The following is a 25,478-nucleotide window of genomic DNA, read 5'->3' as shown; positions in this document are numbered from 1 at the left end:
GGATTCGACAAACTTTAGAATTATATTCATTCACAAACTTAAAGTCTTGGAAGCACAAATGTTGCTAGTCATGTCTTGCTTCAGACAAGAAGATGTCAATTTGGTGATCAAAGCGATCAGCCAAAGCGACCCACAGTGCTCATGAATCCTTCTCAGCAAGATACTCAGTTTGTAGTGCGTCATGAATATGTCTTCAGATGAAGATCATGACAGTGGCTTTTTCAGTTTCGCCAACCAGGTTATCCGTCTCATCTGCAATGGTGGGATGCAAGTTCTTTGTAGTGAGGTGGAGCTTCACATCTTGGACCTACTTGAGGTAGTTCATTCTAGAGACCTAAAAAGCGGTGAAGTCGAGTTTGTTCAAATTCGACATGTTCCTATCACAAAATAAAGGATAAGATGTGATTAGTGCAATAGAGAAAAAAAAATCAATTCATTCACATAGGAGTAGAATATTCAGGTTCTAATAGACATGTATTGGTTAAAATTCGCATGAAAAAGCTTCGGGTTTTCATGGGTGATGTTTTTTAAGGAAAACTTCAGGTTTTCAAATAAGACATATTTTTAGAAACTTCAGATTTCAAAATAATTATGAACATTAGGTTCATATATTCCTGCAGACAAACGTAAATATATACACAAAAATATGCAACAAAAAAAATATGCAAATAGAACTTTAGGTCTAAAGATTATAATTGAATTAACTATTTGGACTTTGGGCCAAATTTAAAGTGTGGGTAAAAAAAATATAAAACTCATTGTCGGTAAAAAAAATATAAAACCCATGGCGTCGTTTTGGTTTTCATAGAAAGAGAGAAAGTTGTTAGCTCTCGGCTTGTGGCTCGGCTTGGTTCAGCCACACAGTTTGCAGGCCTGGGGGAGCGGCTAGAAGTCATGGGTTCGAAGAACCTTAGTGTCTGTCGATTGTTGTTTTTTTTTTTTCATTTATTTTTTTCAATTCGATGCATATCATATAATTCAAATAATTTAATGCATGGACATATATTTGATGCAATTCATGGCAATATCAAATTCACATAATTCAACAATTATGAATATAATGCATACACAATTTATGTAGAATCTAAAATTCAAAAAACGTAAAGTTGGGTCATGCATTACGGTGAATGTTCATGCTATCAGGGCTGCAAAAATATCGAGATAAAAACCGTTGTTTTGGAAGAATTTGATTGCGTGATGATATGGATGAACTGGTTTGATGCAGAAAAACTCCTCGTTAAATTCCTAAGCGCAACGGTAGAAGTATGCTGATAACGTGTTGTAGCCTATTTTATCTGACTAAGGAAAGGAGGTCGGCGGCAAGAAGAGAAAAGAGAGAAGAAATGTGTTTAAGGGATGTTATATTCCCCTACGAAGTGCATTTATTTATAGTAATGAAATCCTTCATCCCCAAGGAATACAAGTTCATATAAGAAAGAATAACTAGAATCAAATCTAATCTAGGATTTACACAATCACACATAAACTAAGAAACTTCATAACAATCCTTGTTTTTTATAGGTCATAATCATCCCCGCGCAAAAACTAAAAACGATTAGTTTTAACCAAGTAGAATAGGGGTGTTTTGAAGACAGCCAAAAGTTCAGCAAAGAACAAACTTCACAATGAACTGGAAGACTCTTATATGCAATAGTAAAGATACACAAGATCACAAGTCTTATTACTGCAAATGATTTCAGCAATGCAGCTGTGAACACTTGCATACAAAGTGCTTCACAGTGCTATACATATATAGTACTTCTAACTTCCAACTCACCTTGAACAATTTAACAAGGATTAATTCTTGTACAATCTTAATTACTTTTCTTAATTGCATAAAACCACACCAAGTTACAAATTCTGTCACAGAATCAACTCTCACAGTAAATTTCTATATTGTTTTTTTATAAAGAAATTAGGTAGTTTGTGGAAGAATATTCTAGACTCATTCATTAAGTTTTGGTGTGTCCACTTTTTTTGCATCGGCAGCAACATTAGTGTCCTTCACTAGTACTGCCACTTTCCCACAACCAAGCTATCCTCTCCCCTTCATCCCACCATTCCAGTTCACCATTGTGACACTGAAGGCCACCACCTGCCCAACCCCAGTTAAGCCATTCATCATCAAAGCCTGAATTCATTGATGAAGAGAAAGAGAACAACTCTCCACCACCACCGCCACTCTCAGCTGCATTTGATGAGCTCCAATTGCTTGTACTTTTTCTCCCCTCACTTTCAAAAATATTATTATTAAGGCCCATAATGTCTACACATTCACAATATGGCCCCAAAACCTCCTTTTCACCACTATTATCACCACGTATTGCAGTTGAACTAGTTGTAATATTGTTTTCTTTATTCCCAAGGCATAATTGTACACCTTTCTGCTCACCACAAGGATTCAGGTTAATCATTTCCGCACTGTCCAAACGAGAACGTTGTATCCCCAACATTCCTATTGCCCCACCATCTCCATTCTTTCTTGGGTCCCAAGACTCAAAAACCATTAATTTGCTGTCCTCGTCACCCACTTGCCCTAAATTAATAGTGGTGCCCGTTGGTAGACTAGGTTTTTCAAGTTGAGGCTTTGCTTCTGATTTTATTGGGTTAAATGGGGCCAATAAATTCTTGTTCTTGCTCTTGTTGTTCATGGTAGATCTGCTCGCTTGAGCGCCTCTACGACGCTTGTTGCATGAAGTTATCTTCTTCTCATCATTCAGAATGGTGGGTAGATAATCGTTTCCCATCTTGGTAAAGCTGTAGATTTTTCGACTCAAATGAGAGTTCCAGTAGTTTTTGATCTCATTGTCTGTTCTTCCTGGTAAATAAACAGCAATCAATGACCACCTGCCACAGTGCATTCAAAGTTTAATTGTATATATTATCTCAAACAGATTTATATTAATACTTACAACTGCTTAATTAAATTAGCATTGGTTTAGTTCTCTGGATGGTGTTTTGAAGAGTATTGGGGTTGTCCCAAAGAGAAATTAAGAACTTGATTAGTATCCCAAAAGGTTAAATTAGCAAACCCTATACTTTAGAAAAGTTGAGCGGGGGGCAATAGTAGTGTTGTATCTGGAAGAACTATTATCCATAGCTTCTGGAGAGGCTTGTGCATGTAATGTAGGAGTTATAGGGTCCCTTTTTGTATTTCTATATAAGGTTATTATACTTAATTATATGTGGTCAACTGCATGGGTTTTAAGATTTAGGATTGAGCACTTAGGCTTTAATTAAAATTTATATATTTGATAGATGACTAAAATAATGAAGTTCTGGAGATAATTAAGTTGCCCAAAATTTAATTCATCTGAGATGAACACTTGAAGAAACATGTCAGTTTTGGTAAATCAAATACTAATCCTTCTTCACTTGGCAATTTCCCTATATCACAATCCGGTCATTAAGCAAATCGAATTACATTGTTGGTAGAAGGGTGATGCTATCCACACACCCATTTTCACCTTCCACACACGTCTGTTAATTTTTGTCATTTGATTATTTTCAATTCATTCGATCAGACGGCCGGAAATTGAGAAGAGTGTGGAAGGTAAAAAAGGGTGTGTGAATTGCGCCACTTTAACGGAATTTAAAATGGACATAAATCAGAGTTGTTCTTGATCAGATTTCCAATTACACAAATTCTCTAAAGCTTGAATTAATCTAGCTGCTAGCATAACCAAGTTGAACAACGGTCCAATTATAAAAGATTGCACTAGAACTCTCAAACTAAAGAATGAATCAATGATTTCACACACATAATACAAATATATACATAACAATACAAATATATGTATACATACATATATACATATATTATAGGGACATTTTGGATGTGGTCCCTAGCTATCAATATTCTTTAATTGAAACCTTATTTGTTTTTAGTTTTTTTTTTTTTTTTATCAAAGTCACATTAATGTAATAGTGTAAGTTACTATATTTTTTAAAACAAAAATTGAAATTTGTATTTGTTTATATTAATGAGATTTTAAATATAACCCACAATTTGTGGGATTAAAAATAATAAAATATAAATTATACTCTCTATTATATTGTGTGTGTGTGTGTGTGTGTGTGTGTGTGTGTGTGTGTGTGTAAATATGGGTACATTCATCAAAATTAACAAAAAATAAATAAATTGTACCAAAAAAACATGGGTACATACTCTTCAAAACACAAATAAAAAAGGAGATATTAGGCTTAATAACATTAGAAATTTTCTTCGATTAAACTTGATATAGATACATTCTCAAATCAACAAAACAGAATGTACCCATATAAGTTTAAAAATAAATTTAAAAAATTTGAATGGATTTTATATTAAAAAATTCGACACATTTTATATAAAAAATATTTGTACATTTTATATTAAAAAAAAGGTACATTTTTCATATAACAAATTGTTATATTTAAGAATAGGTACATTTAAGATTTAAAAAATTGAAAATTATATGAATGTGTACATTTAAGATAAAAAAATTGAGAATTTTTTATAAAAAAAAAAACTAATGGATACAAACTTATTCTAATTTATTTTTTTATTTATTTTGGAAATGTTTGAATTGAAAATTAATTAGGAGTTTAATAGAGGTGTGAGTATTAAAACCCTAAATCAATTACTAATTTTTATTTTAAAAAATATATAATAAACATGTAAATTGGCATAATCACATTAATGCTATGGATTTCAATTAAAATTTGAAAACTAATAATGTCTCAGTCAATGAACATTAGTAACTAGGGACCGGGTACTAATTTTTTCTTATATTATATATATATATATATATATATATTTATTACTTCATTACCTGTATGTAACATCTCACATCGCCTAGGGGAGTGGATCCTGTAAGTCTTATATGTATATTCTCATCTCTACTTAGCACAAGGCCTTTTGGGAGCTTATTGGCTTCAGCGTTCATCGGAACTCCAAAGTTAAGCGAGTTCGGGCTAAAGCATTCGGTGACCCACTAGGAAGTTCTCGTGTGAGTTCCCAGAAACAAAATCGTGATGGTGTGGTTAGGGCCCAAAACAGACAATATCGTGCTACGGCCCAAAATGTGGTGAGGGCCCACGCTGGGATGTTACAATTTGGTATCAAAGCCAATCCCTAGCCAGAAGTGTGCTGACGAGGGCGTCAGGCCCCTAAGGGGGGTGGATTGTAACATCCCACATCACCCAGGGGAGTAGATCATGTAAGCCTTATACGTATATTCTCATCTCTACCTAACACAAGGCCTTTTGGGAGCTCACTGGCTTCAGAGTTCATCGGAACTCAGAAGTTAAGCGAGTTCGGGCGAGAGCATTCCCAGGGGGTGACCCAGAAGTTATCATGTGAGTTCCCAGAAACAAAACCATGAGGGCGTGGTTGGGGCCCGAAGCATACAATATCGTGCTACGGTGGAGTCGAGCCCAGGATGTGGTGGGGCTTGGGCCAGGATGTGACATTGTAGGTATTAAAAATAGATAAAATTCATATTTATGTGAAGCACTTCCCTTATAAAATGTACGAAATTAAGGAGCATATATATACCTATTACCCAAAGCAGTGTGCAACTTAACAATGATTTCTTCCTCCTCAAAAGTGATGTTCCCTCTCTTTAAGTCAGCCCTTAGATAATTTATCCACCTCAATCTGCAACTCTTCCCACACCTCTGCAATCCTTCAAAACGCACACCAAATGTATACACATATAAATGAAGGATCTTAGTGTGTTATCATATGTGAAGGCTAGCTAGCTACTATACATATGTGTATGCGCGCGCGTGTGCCTGTGTTTTATATAAACACGAACCTGCATTCTTGGGCAAAGATCTCCAAGAGCCTTCTCCATGAGCTTTAATGTGGTTGGTCAAGATTTCATCTTCTTCAGCTGTCCATCTTCCTCTTTTGACCCCAACTTTCTCACAGCATGGTGTTGGTGTTCTTCCCATATCTATGGGAATTTAAATGGACTACTACTCAGAGAAAATAAAAAATAAAAAGATATTATTGAAAGGGAGGCAAGGTGAGGCTGTAGATATACAGCTATAAAATTGTGCCACTTCTCGTGTAGTATTAATGTAGCAATAGCTGGGGTTGTGAGTGGTGGCTAGGGGCCCGCGGGGGGTGGTGTGGGTGGGTTGGTTGGTGTTGGGTTTGTCCTGCGTGTGTCCTGACTCCAGGTTGATTTGTCGAGCTACAAATTGGCTGTTATAGTTTGGTGAAATCTCTTTAATAAGGGGCCAATATTTGTGGCAGTTATTCTTCATTTCGTTAGAGGAGGTCAGAGTTATCAAATAATTATTTTTCGTATTACATAGTCAATTTGCTTCCTGCCATTCATTTTTATTTACATCTGATCCGATTTCTCATTAAAAAGAATTATGGGCTCGTATGTCAAGTGTTTTTAAAAGATTAAAAGTGTTTTAAATAAAATGTTTTTTAAACTATTTTTTTGTAAAAATGCAAGTTAATTATAAAAAAAGCGCTTACTCAAAATTATTTTCTCTAAAAACATTTTCGTTTAAAAGCACTTGCCAAAAGAGCTATATATATTGGTCATTAAATAATAGTTACTAACTATGACATTTTTAAAGAAAATTTCGAAAACATGAATGTAGGATGAAAATTAACTATTTATCATAGTTTGGGGAAAATTGATCAAAATAAAAATTGAGTAAATTGTAGCAATGGTCTCTCAACTTTAACCTAATTGGAGAAATTAATGGTCCATCAACTAAAAAGTCATTACCATTGGTCCCTTCAGAGCATCTACAAAGGAGATGTCAAATTGTCCAAATCAGCAATAATGGTAACAAAAGACAGCATTAATATTTACCAACCGATAAGCCAAATCTGATGTGGTATGACATGGATTGACATCTTTCCCCCTTGCTGCCAAATTTGACAGCACCTTCATATTTTTTAATTAATTATTAAATGCCTTTTATTAATTTTTTATTGGTTTAAAGCATTATTCTTTTGTTTATTTTCATTCACAATGCGGAGAAATTACATATGAATTATTATTTTATGTTTAAAATTTGATATATAGGGTAGAGGACAAAAGTTTAAAAATGCCAAAATGCCATGTAAGCCTTCAAATTTAAATTTTAGGTTTAAAATTTGACATCTCCTTTGGAGATTGTCTCAAATCATCAAAACGTGAAACTATAATATTTTTCGTCAACTCCGTTAGAACTTCTGTCAAAATGAGTCACGTGTCATGCACGTGAGGTGAAATCAAGGGGCAAATATGGAAAATCAAATAAGAAAAATTGTATCAATAGTCCTTCAACTTTAATTCATTGGAGAAATGATCCTTCAACTCTAACCCAAATTGAGCAATAGTCCATCAACTTTAACCCAATTGTAGCAATGATCCTTTCAACATAACTCATTTTAATAGAATTCTGACATAGTTGACAAAAAGGACCATTGCTCCAATTTGATTAAAATTAACAGACCATTGTTACAATTTACTTATAAAAGTTCGACAAAACCAATGATGAGGACCATGAGGTACAAATGTATGGAGAATCAATTTAAATAATATTTAATAAAAGGACGAAAAGAAAGGTTCAGTAAATATGAACTGGATAAATATATGGAATTTTTAACATAACAATAATGCTATTTGGGTTTACTCTTTAAATTTGGAAAGTGTACATATTAAAATTTTCATTATTCACCCTGTTTTTTTAGAAAGAAGGAAAATAAAATCTTTTATTCTCATAAATCTCAGTAGATGTACCTCTGTGAAAAAAAAAAAAATCATATTAAAGCACTGAAAATTAGATAGGTCTCATTTTATTTTTGTCTTAAGCCCCATTTTACATTAGGAAAGCGCTTTGATTTTAAAACATAAAATAAATACATGTGCCACTTAGTATTACGATTTAGTGGTATTCATTTTCACTCGTAAGTGAGAGGTCTTCAGTTTGATTCTCGCCAAATACAAAGTTGAACCATATTATTATGGCAAGCCCATTGTAAGGTTTAGCTTACTCCCCTATCTCCTTAGTGTAAATACTATTGTTTGTTAAAAATAAATAAATAAATACTTGTAATTAGCAAGGGTACATTCAACAAAAATAAATACATTACAAATTAAATTAAAAAATATGGGTACATAAAATTTAAAATTATGTGCACAAATCAATTTCTTTTTTAAACATGGGAACAATTAGAAATTGAAATATATGGGTATAAATTAAAATAAAAAGAATATCGATACAAAAATAAAATATGGGACAAGTTAAAATAAAAATATATTTAGAAATGATTAAATAAGTTTTCAGTTTTAAAATTGAAATATTTTTTTTTTAGTAAGAAAAATAAAGCATTAAAGAGAGCGACAACCTGTAACATCCCGCATTACCCATGGGAGTGGATTCTGTAAGCCTTATATGTATATTTTCATCTCTACCTAGGACAAGGCCTTTTGGGAGCTCACTGGCTTCGGGTTCCATAGGAATTCCGAAGTTAAGTGAGTTCACGCAAGTGCATTCCCAGGATAGATGACCTATTGGGAAGTTCTCGTGTAAGTTCCTAGAAACAAAACCGTGAGGGTGTGGTCGAGGCCCAAAGGGGACAATATCGTGCTACGGTGGAGTCAAACATGGGATGTGGTGGGGGTCCGGGCCGGGATGTGACACAACCAATTCCTACACAATCGAAGAGAAAGACAATTCTTGCCACAGACAGTCCAACATGAAAATTGTTAAAATTAAATCATGTCCTAATGATTGCATCGTCAAGAAATTTGCTTCCATGTAGACACAGCTCCATGAAATGGTATCGAAAATTGTTGCCAACCATTTGATAGGTAATTGAAATATGCTAACATGTAATTTATTAGTATTCACATAATGATGTGGATAAATGTCAAAGGACTTTGATAAAGAATAAAAAAGAAATAAAGTTTATATAATGAGAAAGAAAGAGAACCTCATTTATCCTATGGAAAAATGCGCTCTATAAGAAGTGACTAATTTATTTCACTTTCAATATAATTTCAGAGGTCCAACATATTATTATTGATCCCATAGGTTTGGCCAAACGTTTGAGCCCTAAATATGCTAGCCTGAGCGTGACAATCCGTTCCTAATTTTCATTGTAATTTTTTTTTTCGTTTGTATAATTTCACGTATTTACCCTTTTTGGGGAAAAGTGTAATCTGACGTGGACTTTGTTTTCAACTGTTGTTTCATTTTTCTAGTCTCGTACTTAAATTATACTGGTTACTACAAACACGTGAGTGCGTGTTAAACTCGAATCGGATCTGTAACAAAAAAGTTACGCTCTGTTAAAATACGATAACCACGGGTATTTTGTACATACAAATTATCAATGTTTGAAACACTGTACGAAATCAGATTTCATATCCCTAAAAAGTGGATCCGTGTCTCCCAACCAACAACAAATTAAATTTGCCTTCAACCTTGCCGTTTGCTGAAGTAGAATAACCTTAATTATCAAATAATTAGGTGCCTCACTTAAATCCAAATCCGTGAAATGTAAAAACTTTAGAACGCTTATATTCATACATCTCAAATTACTTATTTCACACATTTTTAATAATTTTTTAATATTTCTCTATTAAATGTTAATGATGTGTATTTATTAAAAAATTAAAAAAATGTGAGAAAAGTAATTAAATATGTGAATATAATTCTCTCTAAAGTTTTTACATACACGGATTGGGATTTAAGTGAGGCACCTAGTTATTTGATAATTAAGGTTATTGTTCTTCAGCAAACGGCAAGGTTGAGCGCAACATATATTAATAGATTTTTGGGACCATCACCTCAAAACGTCAATGTCATGTCGAAAATTAAATTGAATCACATGCACTGTTGAACTGCAAACAAAAGTTAGGAAAACTGAATTTATAGTGAGAGAGAATCTTCGGATGCTCTTTGAGGATTTCAAGAATTCTTTAATCACTTCTAATTATCGTACATTAATTTTCGTTAGGATTTCGAGAATTCTCTAACTATATCTGTTTACCATGCATTGTTCGATCAGTTTTTATTATTTATATTTAATTTTAAATAAAATAATAATAAATTTTAATTTATTATCCCCAAATTTTACGGTTTTCAATATTTTGTACATAAATTTTTTTTGTTCTAAAGTTATACATAAAATGTTAATTTTGAAACAATCTCGCACATCTGTTAATCTAGCTATTAAATCTTCCGTTAATTGATGACATAACGTTTATGTGGATAATAACTAGACGCCACGTGTTATTAAGGGGTGCACGAGAAAATTCAAAATTCAAAAAAAAAAATTCCTCTCTTCCTTTGATCTCCACCGTCTTCAAGCCCAACAAAGGGTTCCTTCTTTGTTTTTTGCAGGATGGCCAACGGATCAAGGATTTCCTTCACACACACACACAAAAAAAAAAAAAAACACTAATAATTATACACAATCACAAATCAGAGCATTCAAGTCAGCCATCCACCAAAAGTTTCAGATCCGTGCTCAGAAATTGTGGAGACATGGAGGCTGCGGCTGGGGTTTGTTTTGGGAGACATGGGGTGGGGGAATCGGCGATGGAGATACGTGAGAAGGCGAATCGGCAGCGGATTGCAGCTACGGAGTTGGGGAGGGCACTGGCGGAGAGAAAGAGGATGCGGCACCGACTATAACCCCAACTGCAACAAACGCCGACTACCACCCCTTCGAGGTCATGGCTGCCGGAGATTCAAGGCTGCTGCATGCACCTCGTATCAAAGATCGGCTGCCGGAGATCCCTGTCACGACGCCTAAACAAAACCCAGTCACGCCGCACCTGCAACTTTCGTGTTTTCCGGTGGTGCAAGGTCTAGAGCAAAAACTCCAACTGGATCGGGAATTGGTGCCTGGGTCCAATTTGCCGTTGAGGGCGGTGGGAACTTGCGGGATTTGGGTTTGATGGGTGAGGAGTGGGTTGGGGTGCAGGATAAGGAGGAGGAAGGGGTTAGGAGAGGTATGATGGAGATAGAAAGGGGTAGTCGAAGATGGAGGTTTACTTTTTTTAATTTTTAAAATTTTTTTAATACCATGGCATCCAGTCATTATTCATATCATATAAACGTTATATCATCAGTTAATGAGAAACTTACTAGTCAGACTAAAAACTGTCCCATGCTTAACAGATGTATGAGACTGTCCCAAAATTAAAATTTTAGGTATAACTCTAGAACGAAAAAAATTTCATATATCAAATGTTGAAAACCATGAAACTTAATGGCAGTAAATTAAGATTAACCCAATAAAAAAATTTACAATAATTTTATACTGTACAATGTATAATAATAAACATGAGAATTCTCCAAATCCTAAAAAAAAAAAGATCAGCGAGAATCCTCATTCTTTGTAGTTGTTCATGTAGCGATTTAAAAGAGACGGAGGAGAGAGGACAACCCTATAAATAGTAATAAGTAAATCTGATCGGATTCAGATTCATAGGATGATAGGGAGGAGAGAAGAAGTTAAGGTCCCTCTAATATTATCGTCATATATGATTCTCTTTAAACAAAACATATATGATTCTCTTTGTATTATAATGTTTTATCTTTAATGAAATTTAATTGTTTGATAAAAATAAAAAATAAATAAAAACATAAGTTTAAATAAATTTTCTCAATACTAACCTTTGATGACTTTTTATTTTTCTTAAAGAGAATAAAATATATTAAGAACAAAAAAATAAAAAATTACGCATAATTGACATATTAAATATGGTGGGAGCAAATATCTTATTCAAGAAAAATCACACGGGAAATTCATGAAGCATGAATAAGAGACATGCATACAAAAAGAAACACTACAACTCTAAAATTGCAAACTAATCAGAAATATAATATAATTTCTTAACCACGAAGAGACTATATTTAACCAACAAGAAAGATAACACACATAAGGACTGCTTGCAATTCGGAGAGCCCCTGTAATGGCACTACAAAGAACAAGGCCGCACCATCTAATGATCTTCCAATTGTCTACAAATAAAGCCATGTTATGAGTCACCTCTATTAAATGTCGAGATTTCTCCTCACGCTTCTTTGACAAGTGCACAAACCACCAAAGAGAAAGGGCAAAAGGAAAAACACAGATCCTCAACATTGGGAGAGAGGTACTACAATCACTAAGGCTCTCTTCAGCAGAATGAAAGAGCGACCACAACCAATAGATGGTGATGGTTCAAAGATAAAAGAAGCAAAGTGGAGAAGAGACCGGGAGGGATTTGCTGCCACTCAAGGTCAAAGGCAAGGGTCGATGATGAACAATTTTCTCTCTCTAGTGGCTAGTACTGCAACTCTAATGACATGTTTACTTGAAACCAAAAAAATTGTAAAATCTTAAAAAAGAAAGAATGTTTATGTCATTGAGAATGACTACCCCCGTCTAGTACCTCATTCTTGATTTTTTTAGTGTTACGTCATAAACCCTCTCTAGTCGATTTAATTTCTGGTTTTTTAACTATTAAATTATGGATTTTAACGTGAAATCCTTGGGATTTAGGTTAAGGTTAAAGAATATTTTTTATGCTAAGATTTTGATAAGTCAACGAAGAGAATTTGTATTGCAAGCAATAAGCTGTTTTATTTGTGAGCGTACCAAATGTTGGGTAGTCGGGAAGAGCATAAGCCAATTTTATTGGACAAAGAATAGCACCTGGGTCTATAGGTTGTAGGCATGCCTCAAATATAGGCGGCTTTCCTTATTCCGGCGAGTAAATATAGGTGGTTTTCCATCAAGAGCGAAGTTAGAACCGGTCGATAGCACCCAAACAGAGAAATTCCTGCAGAAATGGAAGCATAGAGGGGTGCTTTCTTTCTGTGAAATGCAGTATACAGTATGATCCCTGGAGTTATGCTATATTTCAATCAAATTTCGTATTAAGAAACCACTTGAATTTACAATATAGTTATTGGATGAAGAGATAATTACTGTTCCGTTTACATATTTACCAACGTTAATCTCAAATTTTCCAGTTTAAGGGGCAAAGAGTCAAAATCTCACCGCAGATCGACAACATTAATTCTCAGATTGGAGTTTATAAACACATGAGAACAATGCTCATAAATTGGGGTTCCATCTGAGGGCTCTTCATGCGGATGAAACCCACGCTGATCACAGTTACGAATTACAGACACACCACCTGGGTCGGATAGATGAAATATGCCGTGTGGACTGCAATTACATGGGAGACAACTTATCATGCCGATTATATTATATGATAAACGATATTATCAATTTTGTCAAGAGTTAAACAAACCCACCTGGATGTATCTGTTGGAGCCATAACGATTGCAATTGCTTCTGGTAACATAATCTGAAACAAAACAAACCATAGCAACCCCCCTTTATATATAGTGCAATGACACCTTGGAGAACACGAGCAAATAGTCAAAGGATTAATAATAATATAACAAATCCTTCACAGTAGAGAATGTATTTCCACAAAAAGAACTAAACCCGCGAGGAATTAAAAAAGTAAGTCAATAAAATACATATTACCAAAGAGTGAGGATAGAGAAAGGGGAGGGCTAGACTGTCGTGAGCCTAAAATTCATAAAAAAATGAAATACAAGAAAAAGAAAGGTGATTGCTTTTTTACCTGGTATGAGTAGTGAGTGTGCAGATCAACGGACGACATGAAACAGGTCTGTGATGGGTGTGTCTGGTGCATCACACAGATATGAAAATCAAAATAATTACATTTACAAGAGCAAGAATAACAACCAAATGCGCATTGAAGCGACTGAAGCTATTGAGACACTTACATGAATCCAGCCAAGTGGAAAAAGAGATAATCTGTCTTGAACCTCAAATATTTCTTCCTCATTCAACGTTTGGCACTGAACATAAAACAAAGATAATGTTGTTAATAGAAATAGACAAAACGCACTTTTAACTTTTGAAAAGATGCACATATAAAATTGAGAGATCGCATTCAAGATAATCCACTGAGTTTACATAAAAATGCTTCTTTAATTCTAAATGATAATTTATTTATAAATGGGATGAGTATCTTCAGCAAAATTGGTCATCTAATTTATTTGGTACATAGTTTGCAGCTCGACGTGTAGAAAAACAATTTAACCATCAAATGATCTCAAGAAGGAAAATTCAGTATGATCAACCAGCACATGGAAAGGCAAATCACAAGTTAACATGTGATGTATCCTACCGAATCAGAGGTCGACTCTTGCTTTGGGACTATTAGCGTGGTGATATGGAAAACCTTGTTTTTCTGCAGCCACAAGAAAAAAACGAAAGAATAAGAACCCAAGGGAATCAAATTATGTTATGTTAGTTTCCTCATAAAGAAAAGACCATTATATTCTTACCAATGCACCAGCAAGGATACCACATGTCTCTAAGTTTTTTTCTGTATTAGCCCTAGCCAATCTCAAGAAATCATCCATCAATTTTACTGGCTGCAAAACAAATTAAATGACAACATTCACCATTAGAAGCTAGAAAAATAATTTCTCATGGATTGTAAATCGACAAGAGATAGATCAAGTGTTTCCATCTATAAGAAGGATCAGAAATAGGAAGCTTACAACATGTAAATGTTGATATGAATTAGAGCTTGGCATCCCATCCAGAGAAGGTTTTGCAAGTCCTGGCCTTGGATCTGCCACTTTTGATAGAGGAATTGGAGTATATTCCTGCTGCACTTGAGCAAGTACAGGAGGAGGAGAAGGCTGACGGATGAGCAACTTGAAAGGATCTTCCCTTGCTCCATTAATCAATGAAGGACTTGATTCCTGAGAAGAGCGTGGCCATGCACCATCATCCAAGGAGAGCACCGACTCCATTGTAGATTTAATTCCTCCTGGGTCACCATCTTGTAAAGCCACAATATCATTTTGTACAGCCTGATTCAGGCTATAACCATGGATGACATGAAAATGAATATATTAGAAGCAGCCAAAACTAGTAGGAAAGTTCATCAAAGATAATCAAGCAAGCTTTGATTAAATACATGCTGAAGGCAAAACATGAAATAAATATGCAGAAAAGGAGCACAGTTACAAGGTTTAGACTTTAGGCAAGAAGTATTGCATGAAAAACTCACTCTGAATTATCAGTAGGGATTAAATCAGTACTGGTTGGATACTGAACCTGCATAGCGAATAGGTTAATTGAGTTCTGCTAGCTCAGGAATAAATAAAATATAAAAAAAAGATTTGAAACTGCACTTAACAGTTTACCTTAACTTTTCCGCTAGGTCCTAGCCACTGGCCCTGAAGACCATTTGGACCCAAAAAGGAGTGTCTAGACAAAGTCTCTTTATTGGGAAGAGGTAGATTAAAAGATCTGCAAATTCAAGGAACTTTTGTCATAGTTCAAATTATGACCTATGGATATCCATATACTATATACGGCTAGAAGAAATACACTCACAGCTTCTGGAACTGCTTGTCAATTTGTGTAGTATTTGTTGATATCTGTGAATAATCATTTCTATACTTCCATGATGACGGAGATGTCAAGCTACCAGGCTGCATGTATTAAATAGGATGGTAATTTAGTAATATCGATAGTCTTCCAACAAACTTCAAATAAACTAAAAATATTACATGCAGGCACAACAAGATTATGACACATCTTCTTAAGTGCTTTACAACTTAATGGAATCAATGACTAGATAATGAGAACAAGCATAACTAATCCCATAACATCAATAGAGCATTAAGTACCTGCCTAACGCTTAGGCTCAACGATTTATTGTTCACAGAAGGCCACTCTAAAGAAGACGTTGCCAAACCATTTGAAGTGCCTTCTAGGCTTTCAAGTTGAGGTAGTTGAGCAACTGCTTGGGCCTCGTTAAGTTTGCTCACTAGGCGCAGGGCTTCTGGCTTTAAAGATTCAAGCTCATCTAGTACTTTTAGCAGTTTCTGCAACGATGATACAACAGCCAAATCAGAACAGATGAAACGACAGCCAAATCAGAACAGGTTGAAGCACATTGAACAAGAAAGAAGTAGTCAATTAATCACTATCTAAAAGAACAAGCATACTTTTACCTTTCTATATAGAGTTTTCTCTTTCGAAGGATACGTCTGGTAGTCTCGATGACACGGTATAGTTTCAGACACCAAACTGTAAAATTTTAACAATAAGGTTACAAATCTAAATTATTCTGCATGCTATTCAATCCCACACAATGTGAATCATCTAACAACACTATCAATCCCACAAAAGGGGATCACAACGAAGCTCTTTACGTACCTTGAGAATCGTAGAAGTATAACGTACAAATCTAGGATGTTTTTCTCCTCTCGGTAAATACTAGCCTGAGCATTTGAAGAGTACATTCAGAAATCAAAAACAAAAAACTGAAATTTTTAAACACACATTAGCTGCGGGATACTCATCAGATGACTAGATTAACACATAGCATTGCCATATTAGGTCATACATTCCTAATTAGTAAGGATTAAACAAATTTTTTGTGATCACAAACCTACTGTTTCCAAATTTCATACAGAACTCAGCTTCAATTTGAAGAATACAGACTTAATTTTTAGGGTGATTTGGGAGTCTTAGAGCTAATAAAAAACCCTTAAACAGCTAATTTCAATCAAAGCATGAATTTTGGCACCCTAATAAAGTCCTAAGTAGGTAATTAGCATTTCACAATCAAATTAAACCCTAATTACTCTAAACTCGATTACAATGAAAGCGAAAGAGAATCGAAAGAAGAGAGAGGAAAATCAAAAGAGAACCTGTCTGAGAAGATTATCGGCGATTCGGAAGTAAAATCGGAGAGGATAGCGATTATCGACCTCGACTCGCCGAGCCATCGAATTGATGCTGATCTTCATCTTCTCCGGCGACGAATGCCAGTTGGACAAGCGGTATCGCGCGCAGAGCTTCAGGGAGGGAACGGAAGCGGAACGATGTTCTGAGCGTGCGAGTAAAGTCAAAACTCGGTCGTTTTATGCGGAGAACTGTCGTTTTAATTTTTTATTATTTTTTTTAATTTTTTATGTCGACATGGTGAGGTTACAGAGTATGGTTTTCATTACGTGCAATGCTGACTACGGAATTTCGTGAACCGACCAGTGTTACTAGAAATTTTTTATTGTGATCGAATACAGGTAGTATATTATGTGTTTTTATATAAGTGATAAAATATTTTATTTTTAAGTTATTAATTTTTTAACACACATATCATACTATTTTTATAATAACACGTGATATATCATCTTGTATTCTGATTACACTGACAAAAATCATAGGGATAGTTGAGGTGAAATTCTTGTGACAGTCATATCCCATGGACTGTTCCACCGACTCACAAAATATTGAGTATTTAAGTAATGCTTGATGTCATGCACAGCTCCTTCAACGATCACATGTAATTTAAGTAGTTCATCTGATTCGGTTCAGACACAATAATTTTAATACTACAAAAGTAATTTTGTTATTCATTCGTTTATTTTGTAACATAACAACAAAATATAAGACTGGTTTTTCTCAAGGGTGTGCACGATATCGTCTTTGTACATGGTCATCTGTTGTAAAGTGGAGCCTTCAAATCAAAGTCTAATCTTATATTCATTCGCCCCTTCATTTGTCATTGGCCAAACGATGAAAGAACTAGGGATGAGGATAACATATAATTTCTAATACAGAAAAAAAAAAAAAAAAAAACGCTCTTAATTACTTAAGCTATAAATCTCTTGAAATTTTATATAATATATGTCCTGCATATATATGGTAACATTATTATGCTATAGTGTTATGGGAATTAATTAATTTCGGCATCATACATATTGGAGGTTAGTACAGTAATCCAGTCCCCGCAATCATCAACACAATCCCAATTAGAATCTGGTTTACAGCCTTGTGTGCTTTGCTTCCTTCAGCTCTCATGTGCTCAACCACATCGAATTTACCTGCAGAAATTGCAATTTAATGACTGATTATACAAGTAACAATTGACATTTACTTAACCAAAACAAAATATGATCTCTTCACACCACCATGACTAGGTACAAATCAAAGGTTACCTCTTTCTTCGCTGTGGCCGCATCCGGCATGAATCGTGTCTCGAACGTCTTGAATCGTGGCCTTGTTGTAAAACAGGAAGCTGGTCATGACGTTTTCAAGACAATCGAGCAAAAGGTGTGTCTCCGTCAAGCAAGGACCATTGCAGTATTCATCAGTTTTTTCTGCAGGTACCTTCAGATTTCCACCCTCATTCAATCTGTAAGACTCTTCACAGCTGCTGTAAACCTGAACGTTTCTCGAAACCATTACATATATTTCCATGACAATTGTGTTTAATTACGTCCACAAATAACAATTTCTAACGTTTCTATGAGCTTTTTTTCCTAGTGTCACACGTAAACACTTGGAAAACTTTTTGTGCATGACATTTGTTCTAATAATTAAGTGATGGTGTGCATCAATATTGTCAAAAATGGATCTATAACGTGTTTGTATATTTTGTGGGCAATAACAGTATCTGACATATTACACATAGACAGTGCGTATCTGACATATTAACGAGGTGTGACTTACATATTTATCATTGAAACACAGCAAGGCTTTGTCTACAATTTGAGTTGGATCCTGGAGTTCAGTGCCTTTTTCTGGCTCATAACCTCTTTCAGGTGTATAATCATCAGCCATCCCTGTAATATTTTTGCACAAAAAAAAAAAGTTCCATTTAACATTTTATTGGAGGGGAACAATAAGTAGGAAAATAATATATATGTTTCTCTGTAACATATATACCAGTTCTGCAGCAGAAAAGAGAGATGCAGATGAAAGCTGCAGCTAAAACTGAGAGTTGGTTCATCGTTAATGCCATGACAGAAGCTTGCAAACTAGAGCAACTACCTTGGAAGAAAAATATAGCTATTATTGGAGCTAAATCGAAATTTATACCGATGCAGTGTTAACGACCGTAGCAATATAATGGAAGAAACATATAACAACCTTGCCTACCATTCTACTTTCTTGAACATAAATCTTATTTCAGCTGTGATTTTACCAAATTCTCTCATATACATGCATTGATTGTCACCTTGAACAAACATAAGAACTTAAGTAACTATTGTGGATGGGAAAATGCTGTAAAAGTAGATGTTGGTAGATTTTAATCGGAAGAAATGAAAACCGATTGATGGGTTTGCTCTAAAATAGGTAAAAAATTTGGAGAAATGCCGACGACTAGAAGGAGAGAGCAGTTGGAGTGCAAGTCACCAACTTCCACTTGCTGAGGACTTTTTCTTAGAGTGTCAAAAATCAAACCTAAAAATTTGCATGAGCTAGCGTTATGCAATTGCCTAACTTGCACTACAAGTAAAGATGGTGTTCCGTTAGAGAGAAAATTAAGAGTTTGAGGTTTAGTTCACGGCCTAAGTAATACCGTAAGAGAAGCAATATATATAGATTGGTAGGGAGACTTGTGGCGAATTGGCAATGAGTTACTATTCACAGAATGTACTGTTGTAAGTGGCTAGCGCACAGTTTTTTCTCTTTCAAACGTGGAAAATTGATGTTTCCATTTTACATCAGTTTTCTCTTTTCTTTAAGGGTGAAAATATGGCTTTCTTGTAACCAAAGAATATTGCACTTTAGAAGGGTAAATTATATTTTGCACCTATGTGATTTACAGAACAATTTGGTCCATATGCTATACAAATATGAGGGCATTCAAATAGCAAATTGTTACACCACGGTCCTCTATCTGCCAAACTATGAAAGTTTATTCTAGTTAGGAGCTCATTTCACCTATTTTTCACTTACATGGACGCTCAATTGAATATATCTAAAATTTAAAATTTTATGTGGAAAGTTATTATTTGTTGTTCATATGGCATACATCTATTAATCTATTCTCATCAATCTAGCATCCGTGTAAGCAAAAAGTGGACCAACATGACAGTTGATTGGCAGAGAGGTAATGGTGCAAGGATATTTGTAACTTCTTCTCCAATATTTTAAGGACATGCATGGATCAAACCGTTTGTATGCCCTAGCGGTTGAGGCAAGTGTTATCTAAAAGAAGTCGTTGTCGTAAAATACCAGTTTTGGTTAGGGATTCAACTCAAGTTGGAATCACAAAACTAACCACGAAATTAATAGAGAATGCCTAACTTTGGAGAGAAGAACTACGTACTCTTATTATAAAAAGCTAATAAGTGACAATTATTACATTCAGCCAATTTCAATGCTTAATTATACATATAGCTTGGTAATCAACATTAATCCTCTCAAACAACAAACTACTCTGAGCCCTCGACGAATCCATGCTCCCTGCAACATCATAAACCAAAGAATAACAAAACATTAAATGAAGATTAGTATAACATACTACGAAGATGACTAATCGCATTTGAACTTACGGGAGGCTGTATATCATTCATGACCAGATGTACAAGCAGGTCGTCGGGGGTAGCTGCTGGTGTGGTGTTCTCTGCAATATTTTCACGTAAATTGGGTGTTTTTATCAATACAATCCTAGTTAATTACATTATTGTAATGAAAAACACAAGAAAATTGTATAAACTTCTTAATTAGACATTGACATTTTGTTAGGAATTATCTGTTGTCTTGCCCCCACTGAAATATTAATATATATGGTTTTCAAGGTAATGGACTCGTTAGATTTTTCTAAACTTCAACGAAATTGACAATAAAAATTGTCGCGTTCCCGAAAGTAATGCACTTATGTGTAGTTATAATTCTATACCTGGAGTTTCGGTCGTAAGGTCTCCACTGCTGCTGTTGATTTGGGATTCACCCCTGCACCTTGCTGTTACACATCCATGAATTGAATTTTTATTTTATTTTATTCATAGAATTGAATGAGCAAAAAGTAAAAAGATAGAGAGTAAGAGAAAAGAGGTTAAGTTTCTTTTCTTTCTTTTCTTTTTTTTTTTTTTTTTGGTAGGGATTAACAATACCTTGCATAGTGCCCAATCTGCTGAATCAAAGAAGGCACGTTCATGATCCTGCATGCATGCACGCACACACACAAATTAGGGTTTCGTTCGATGGGTTCAATGAAATATAACAGAAAAAACAGAACTGACTGAATTTTTTGAAGTGGTAATCTGTAATCGGTTTACCTTTGAAATCAAAGGCTTCTTCTTTGGCGCAAGGCCTCCATATTTGTTGGCAGATGTTGCCTGTAATTAAAACCATAAAATAAAATAAAAAATAAAAAAAAAACAGAATTGTCAATACTGATTGGTGAGACATTTGGTAGGTATTCCTACACAGTAGTTTAAGAGTAATATTATTCATACCATCTTTTTATACCACATTTCTATACCATCTTAGATGACATCTGATGTGGACAGCCATATCATTTGAAAAATTTGCAAAACCCAAGGAAATGAAGAAAAAAGACTCCTCGTATATCACAATCATAATTTAATTAACTAGTTTTTCTTAATTATTAGTTTATTAAATAATGAACTAAATTTAAAAATCTGATTAATTCAAATGATGTCGTTGTCTACATTAAATGTCACTTAAAATAGTACGAAAATGTGGTACAAAAATATGGTATGAATATCATTATAGTTTAAGTTACAACCACTTCACCACTCCCGACATTTCGAATAGGAAAGGTATATATTCCTGTCGTGTCAAAATAATAGCCGTTACTAATATCCTCAATGTAATGCGTCCCACCCACCCAAATCTAAATTTGCATTTTTGGGCCCAACAATTAGAGGTCTCAACCTAGCGGGCCGGTACAAGAACGGCACAGACACAATCCACTTAAATAAGGCATAGCACAGCTTAAGTCTATTTAATTAAGATACGGCACGTCATGATTTGTAAGAAGTGGTGGAGCCGGGCCTAAGATTTAAGTTCAATGGCCGACCGGCCCACAATTTGTTGGGCCAGTCATAACCCAAGCACAACCCGAGATCCTGGCCCATTATAAAAGACCTTATTTTTATTATTCTTAATTACAAGGTTAACAACACTTAGTATTAGTGATATGTAGCTTAATAACATGTTCAAATAATTTTTTTTTTTAATTTTAAAATAACTAAAGTTTGTTTTGCTGAAGTCGGTCCAATTAGCGACCAGGCTCTGCATGGCCCAGGTATTAATGGGCTAGGACTGTGGGCTGAGCTGTGCTTAATATTTTATTAAGTAGGTCAACCCAAGCAAGCGCAATTCGTTTAATAAGCGAGTTGGCCCAAGCATGGCCCAAAGTGACTTTAAATGGGTCGAGCCATGCCATACCGACCCATTTGATACCTCTACAATAAGCTAAGAAAATTACATTTTTTAAAATCTCACATATAAAACTTCCTCAACAGATTATAGTACATGCCTTTTGGCACAAAGATGACGTAATTTTACAGATAAAATTAGAGAATTATCAAAGTTTTTTCTTATAAAAAAAAAAAAAGAAGAAGAATTATTATTCACTTTTTTTATATTAAAAAGATGTTTTAAATTCAAATCTCGCTATTTTGTTGTGTTTTGTTTTTAAACTGACACAAACAAGTAAGTTTCAAATTTTGGCAGTATTTGTGGTGTCTTGACAAGAAAATGGAAGCAATTAAAGAAACTATATATGGTAGCATAATTATTTTTCCCTATAGTAAGAAAAATATTTTTTTTTCGGTGTAAAAAGATATACAGTCAAGATGTCGTGTATATAAAGTAAAAGACCCTTATGGTCAAATTTTCCAATCTTTTAAAATTCCATTTGATTAATTAAAATACCAAAGGAGAAAATCAGTTAGTATAAGAGAATAAAATATTAAAGTAAAGAAAATAATAAAATATGAAAGTAAAGAAAATCGTTTTTCTCCTGATCCTCACAAAGTGGAGAGTTTTGTTGGCTTAGGATCATCCTCTAAAGATAATCCGAAAAGAATAGACCTATTCTCACCCACCAACCTCAATATATTAGTTCAAATTATATGTTGGGCAGAGAAAATCTATAGATAACGTAGGATAGAAGAAACTTATACGCTAGTAAATTAGTAATTAATAAATAAAAATAGGAATTGTTATTAGCACTCCAAAAATCACATTCTATACTCCAAACTTTCTATATTAGGAAAGAAAAATACACTTATGAAGAGTGTAGAATGAGATTTTTGGAATGCCAATAACACTTCTCATAAAAATACTGCCACCAACTTTATTTGAAATAAAGTGGATGTTGGAGCGTATCACGTGACCCATGCAGTACCGATTGTAGATACGACCACGAAAGTTCTTAGTTTTTATACATTAGAACCGACACCATGGAAATAGCCTACGGCAATTTGAATTTTTGTATTTTTTTTTTCCTTTAAATCGTCTAATTAAACTCAATAATTTAGCAAATAATAAGTTGGAATTACGAATAAGAGAGAGAATACCTCATGGTCTTGGGCAGAGAAATAGTCTTGGCCTCTGTTGCAATCCTCCATCTTGGCTCTCCTGCACGATCATGGATTCTAATCAATCATGGGAACAAAATTAAGAGCTAATTAACAATGAAAACCAAAGGGAATATAGAAGAAATTTGGCATGAAAATTGAGAATTAAGACATGAAAAGAGAGAGAGAGAGAGAGAGAGAGAGAGAGAGAGAGAGAGAGAGAGAGAGAGAGGTTGCTAACAAGAACAATGCCGCTGCAAATAGCAGAAGTATTGAAATGGGGTAGGAGTAGGTTAATCTTAGTAATATATACATGTAAATATAATATATATATATATATATATATATAGAGAGAGACCAAAATGATAAAAGAAACAATAAGAGAAAGATATATAAAAGGGATCTTGGCATTACCTTGTGGATGAGCAAAGTGAGAGATGCAAAAGGGAACCAAAGGATAAAAAGAAAGAGAGAGACGAGGAATGAGGGTTGAGTGAGAGGTAAGATAAGAATGTATTTGTATTTATTTCTCTGTCTTGTATTTTAGTATTTAATTTTGATTTGAGAAATGCATATCTCATTTTCTTTTTTTATTTTTCTTGACGTGCTGTCGAATGATTCTAATTATGCACAATTAAGTGATTCTCATAATGTATAAATGATGTCATGTAAATAATTCTATGCAGGAAAAAGAAATAAAAAGAAAGTATGTTCAAACCAAGCCTGATATAAAGTTTGATTTATATCGTAAATAGATAAAACAATGGGAACTAAATCTCCCTAATAAACCGTATAAGATAGCGTAGCTGAGGCTGAGGTTAATCGAATGTGAGCAAATTCTCAAATTCTATTGGACTAGGGGGAGAGCCATCGGGTGGTCCATTCAAAAACAAACGGTACAATAGTACATGTGCAATTTATCCACTTTACGTACCGACAACCACTGCAATTTTTGTTGGTTGTTTTCTTGTATGGATTTGACATGCCATTGTTGCAGTCTTGCATAGATGACATAAGAAAGGGAGTAGCGTCTAGTAGAACTGGCAGTTTCTAACACGACATGATGACACGATACGAAAATAACAGATTTTAGATTAACACGATAACTAATCGGATCATTATCAGATGACCCGTTAATAACGAATTCTTAACGAGTATTCACGCGGGTAACAAGTGGGTAATCATTTTCAACTCATTAAGAAAAATTCATTATAATTTTAAAGTTTAAATACTAAGAAAGTTATTATAAAATACAATAGTCATATTGTATATATTAATATATTTTATATTAAATATATATTTTTGCATTATTATTCTATATAAGTTTAAAAAATTAAGTTTTATTCATTTATTTATTTTTATTACGAGAGTTTCTTATTATCATTAATAGGATAAATTTTACTTAACATGTTGTTATCCAGAATTAAAATCAACTAGTATAGTATTATTATAGGCAATAAGACATCCCTATAAGTGAAAAATGTGAAAGAATATATAAACACTCGTGATTCAACATTCCTCCACGAGTAGACAATGGTTACCCTTACATTATAGTTTAAATTTTTAAAACCCTCCAAACCGTCATGAATAGTGTTTTTTATTTGAGTGTAAAAGTAATAAAATTAATAATAATTATTGTTGTCACATCTTGACCCAGGGTCCACCACATTCCGAGCCCGCTCTACCGCCATAGCACGATATTATCCGCTTTGGGCCCCGACCACGCCCTTACGGTTTTGTTTCTGGGAACTCACGCCAGAACTTCCCAGTGAGTCACCCATCCTGAGATTGCTCTTGTGCAAACTCGCTTAACTTCGGAGTTCCGATGAAGTCCAAAGCTAGTGAGCTCCCAAAATGTCTCGTGCTAAATGGAGGTGGGCATGTGTCACGCCCCGAGCCCTGAAATATTTATTTTCGGGAAATAGTTCCAATGATAGGCCCAAATCAATTTTCGTGTTTGATTTATTTCCAAATTGTAACTAGAATTTATATATACAAAACATAAGATTTCCTTTTATAATAAAATTCTAAACTCCTTACTTAGTTCAATTTCTCAAGCAAAGCTTTGTCTCGTTTATTGAATCTCACTTATTGTATGGATGCATCTAACGTCTTGT

General features: G+C 34.4%; 3 protein-coding genes and 1 non-coding gene across 7 annotated transcripts; all 4 read right to left on the bottom strand.

The window, feature by feature from the left end:
• Window positions 1-1,660: 1,660 nt before the first annotated feature.
• Window positions 1,661-6,039, bottom strand: LOC137730519 (transcription factor MYB11-like). Of its 2 annotated transcripts, none has more exons than XM_068469510.2 (3): window positions 5,799-6,039; window positions 5,537-5,666; window positions 1,661-2,847 (listed from the first exon to the last, which is right to left on the bottom strand). In XM_068469510.2, exons 1-3 carry the CDS (start codon window positions 5,935-5,937, stop codon window positions 1,995-1,997), a joined length of 1,122 nt encoding a protein of 373 aa, XP_068325611.2. In that variant the 5' UTR covers window positions 5,938-6,039; the 3' UTR covers window positions 1,661-1,994. The 2 variants fall into 2 exon arrangements, with proteins under 2 accessions (XP_068325611.2, XP_088543410.1); XM_088687284.1 differs by having other exon boundaries at window positions 5,537-5,658; window positions 5,799-5,993.
• Window positions 6,040-12,857: 6,818 nt separating this feature from the next.
• LOC137731982 (AMSH-like ubiquitin thioesterase 3) lies at window positions 12,858-16,993 on the bottom strand. Of its 2 annotated transcripts, none has more exons than XR_015957949.1 (14): window positions 16,726-16,943; window positions 16,229-16,293; window positions 16,024-16,099; window positions 15,697-15,894; window positions 15,401-15,498; window positions 15,208-15,313; window positions 15,072-15,118; window positions 14,554-14,881; window positions 14,335-14,424; window positions 14,175-14,237; window positions 13,768-13,842; window positions 13,602-13,664; window positions 13,264-13,368; window positions 12,858-13,174 (listed from the first exon to the last, which is right to left on the bottom strand). XR_015957949.1 is itself a non-coding variant. In XM_068471255.2 (14 exons), the coding sequence occupies exons 1-14, from the start codon at window positions 16,822-16,824 to the stop codon at window positions 13,000-13,002; spliced, it is 1,536 nt and encodes a 511-aa protein (XP_068327356.2). In that variant the 5' UTR covers window positions 16,825-16,993; the 3' UTR covers window positions 12,858-12,999. The 2 variants fall into 2 exon arrangements, 1 of the variants encoding a protein (XP_068327356.2); XM_068471255.2 differs by having other exon boundaries at window positions 13,264-13,316; window positions 16,726-16,993.
• A 525-nt stretch (window positions 16,994-17,518) lies between these two features.
• LOC137730536 (uncharacterized) lies at window positions 17,519-19,080 on the bottom strand. Of its 2 annotated transcripts, XM_088687408.1 has the most exons (5): window positions 18,959-19,080; window positions 18,746-18,846; window positions 18,530-18,642; window positions 18,016-18,241; window positions 17,519-17,901 (listed from the first exon to the last, which is right to left on the bottom strand). In XM_088687408.1, the coding sequence occupies exons 1-5, from the start codon at window positions 19,048-19,050 to the stop codon at window positions 17,786-17,788; spliced, it is 648 nt and encodes a 215-aa protein (XP_088543534.1). In that variant the 5' UTR covers window positions 19,051-19,080; the 3' UTR covers window positions 17,519-17,785. The 2 variants fall into 2 exon arrangements, with proteins under 2 accessions (XP_088543534.1, XP_068325626.2); XM_068469525.2 differs by lacking the exon at window positions 18,959-19,080 and having other exon boundaries at window positions 18,746-18,947.
• A 1,286-nt stretch (window positions 19,081-20,366) lies between these two features.
• On the bottom strand, window positions 20,367-23,729 carry LOC137732120 (uncharacterized). The gene is made up of 6 exons (XR_015957583.1): window positions 23,603-23,729; window positions 23,362-23,422; window positions 21,088-21,147; window positions 20,923-20,970; window positions 20,709-20,771; window positions 20,367-20,432 (listed from the first exon to the last, which is right to left on the bottom strand). It is a non-coding gene; the product is annotated as an uncharacterized LOC137732120 (transcript).
• Window positions 23,730-25,478: the final 1,749 nt, after the last annotated feature.

The sequence above is a fragment of the Pyrus communis genome, chromosome 16 (genome assembly GCF_041283825.1).
Source record: "Pyrus communis isolate YQ-2024b chromosome 16, ASM4128382v1, whole genome shotgun sequence".
Taxonomy (NCBI): domain Eukaryota; kingdom Viridiplantae; phylum Streptophyta; class Magnoliopsida; order Rosales; family Rosaceae; genus Pyrus; species Pyrus communis.
This window is presented reverse-complemented; position numbering and strand designations above follow the sequence as displayed.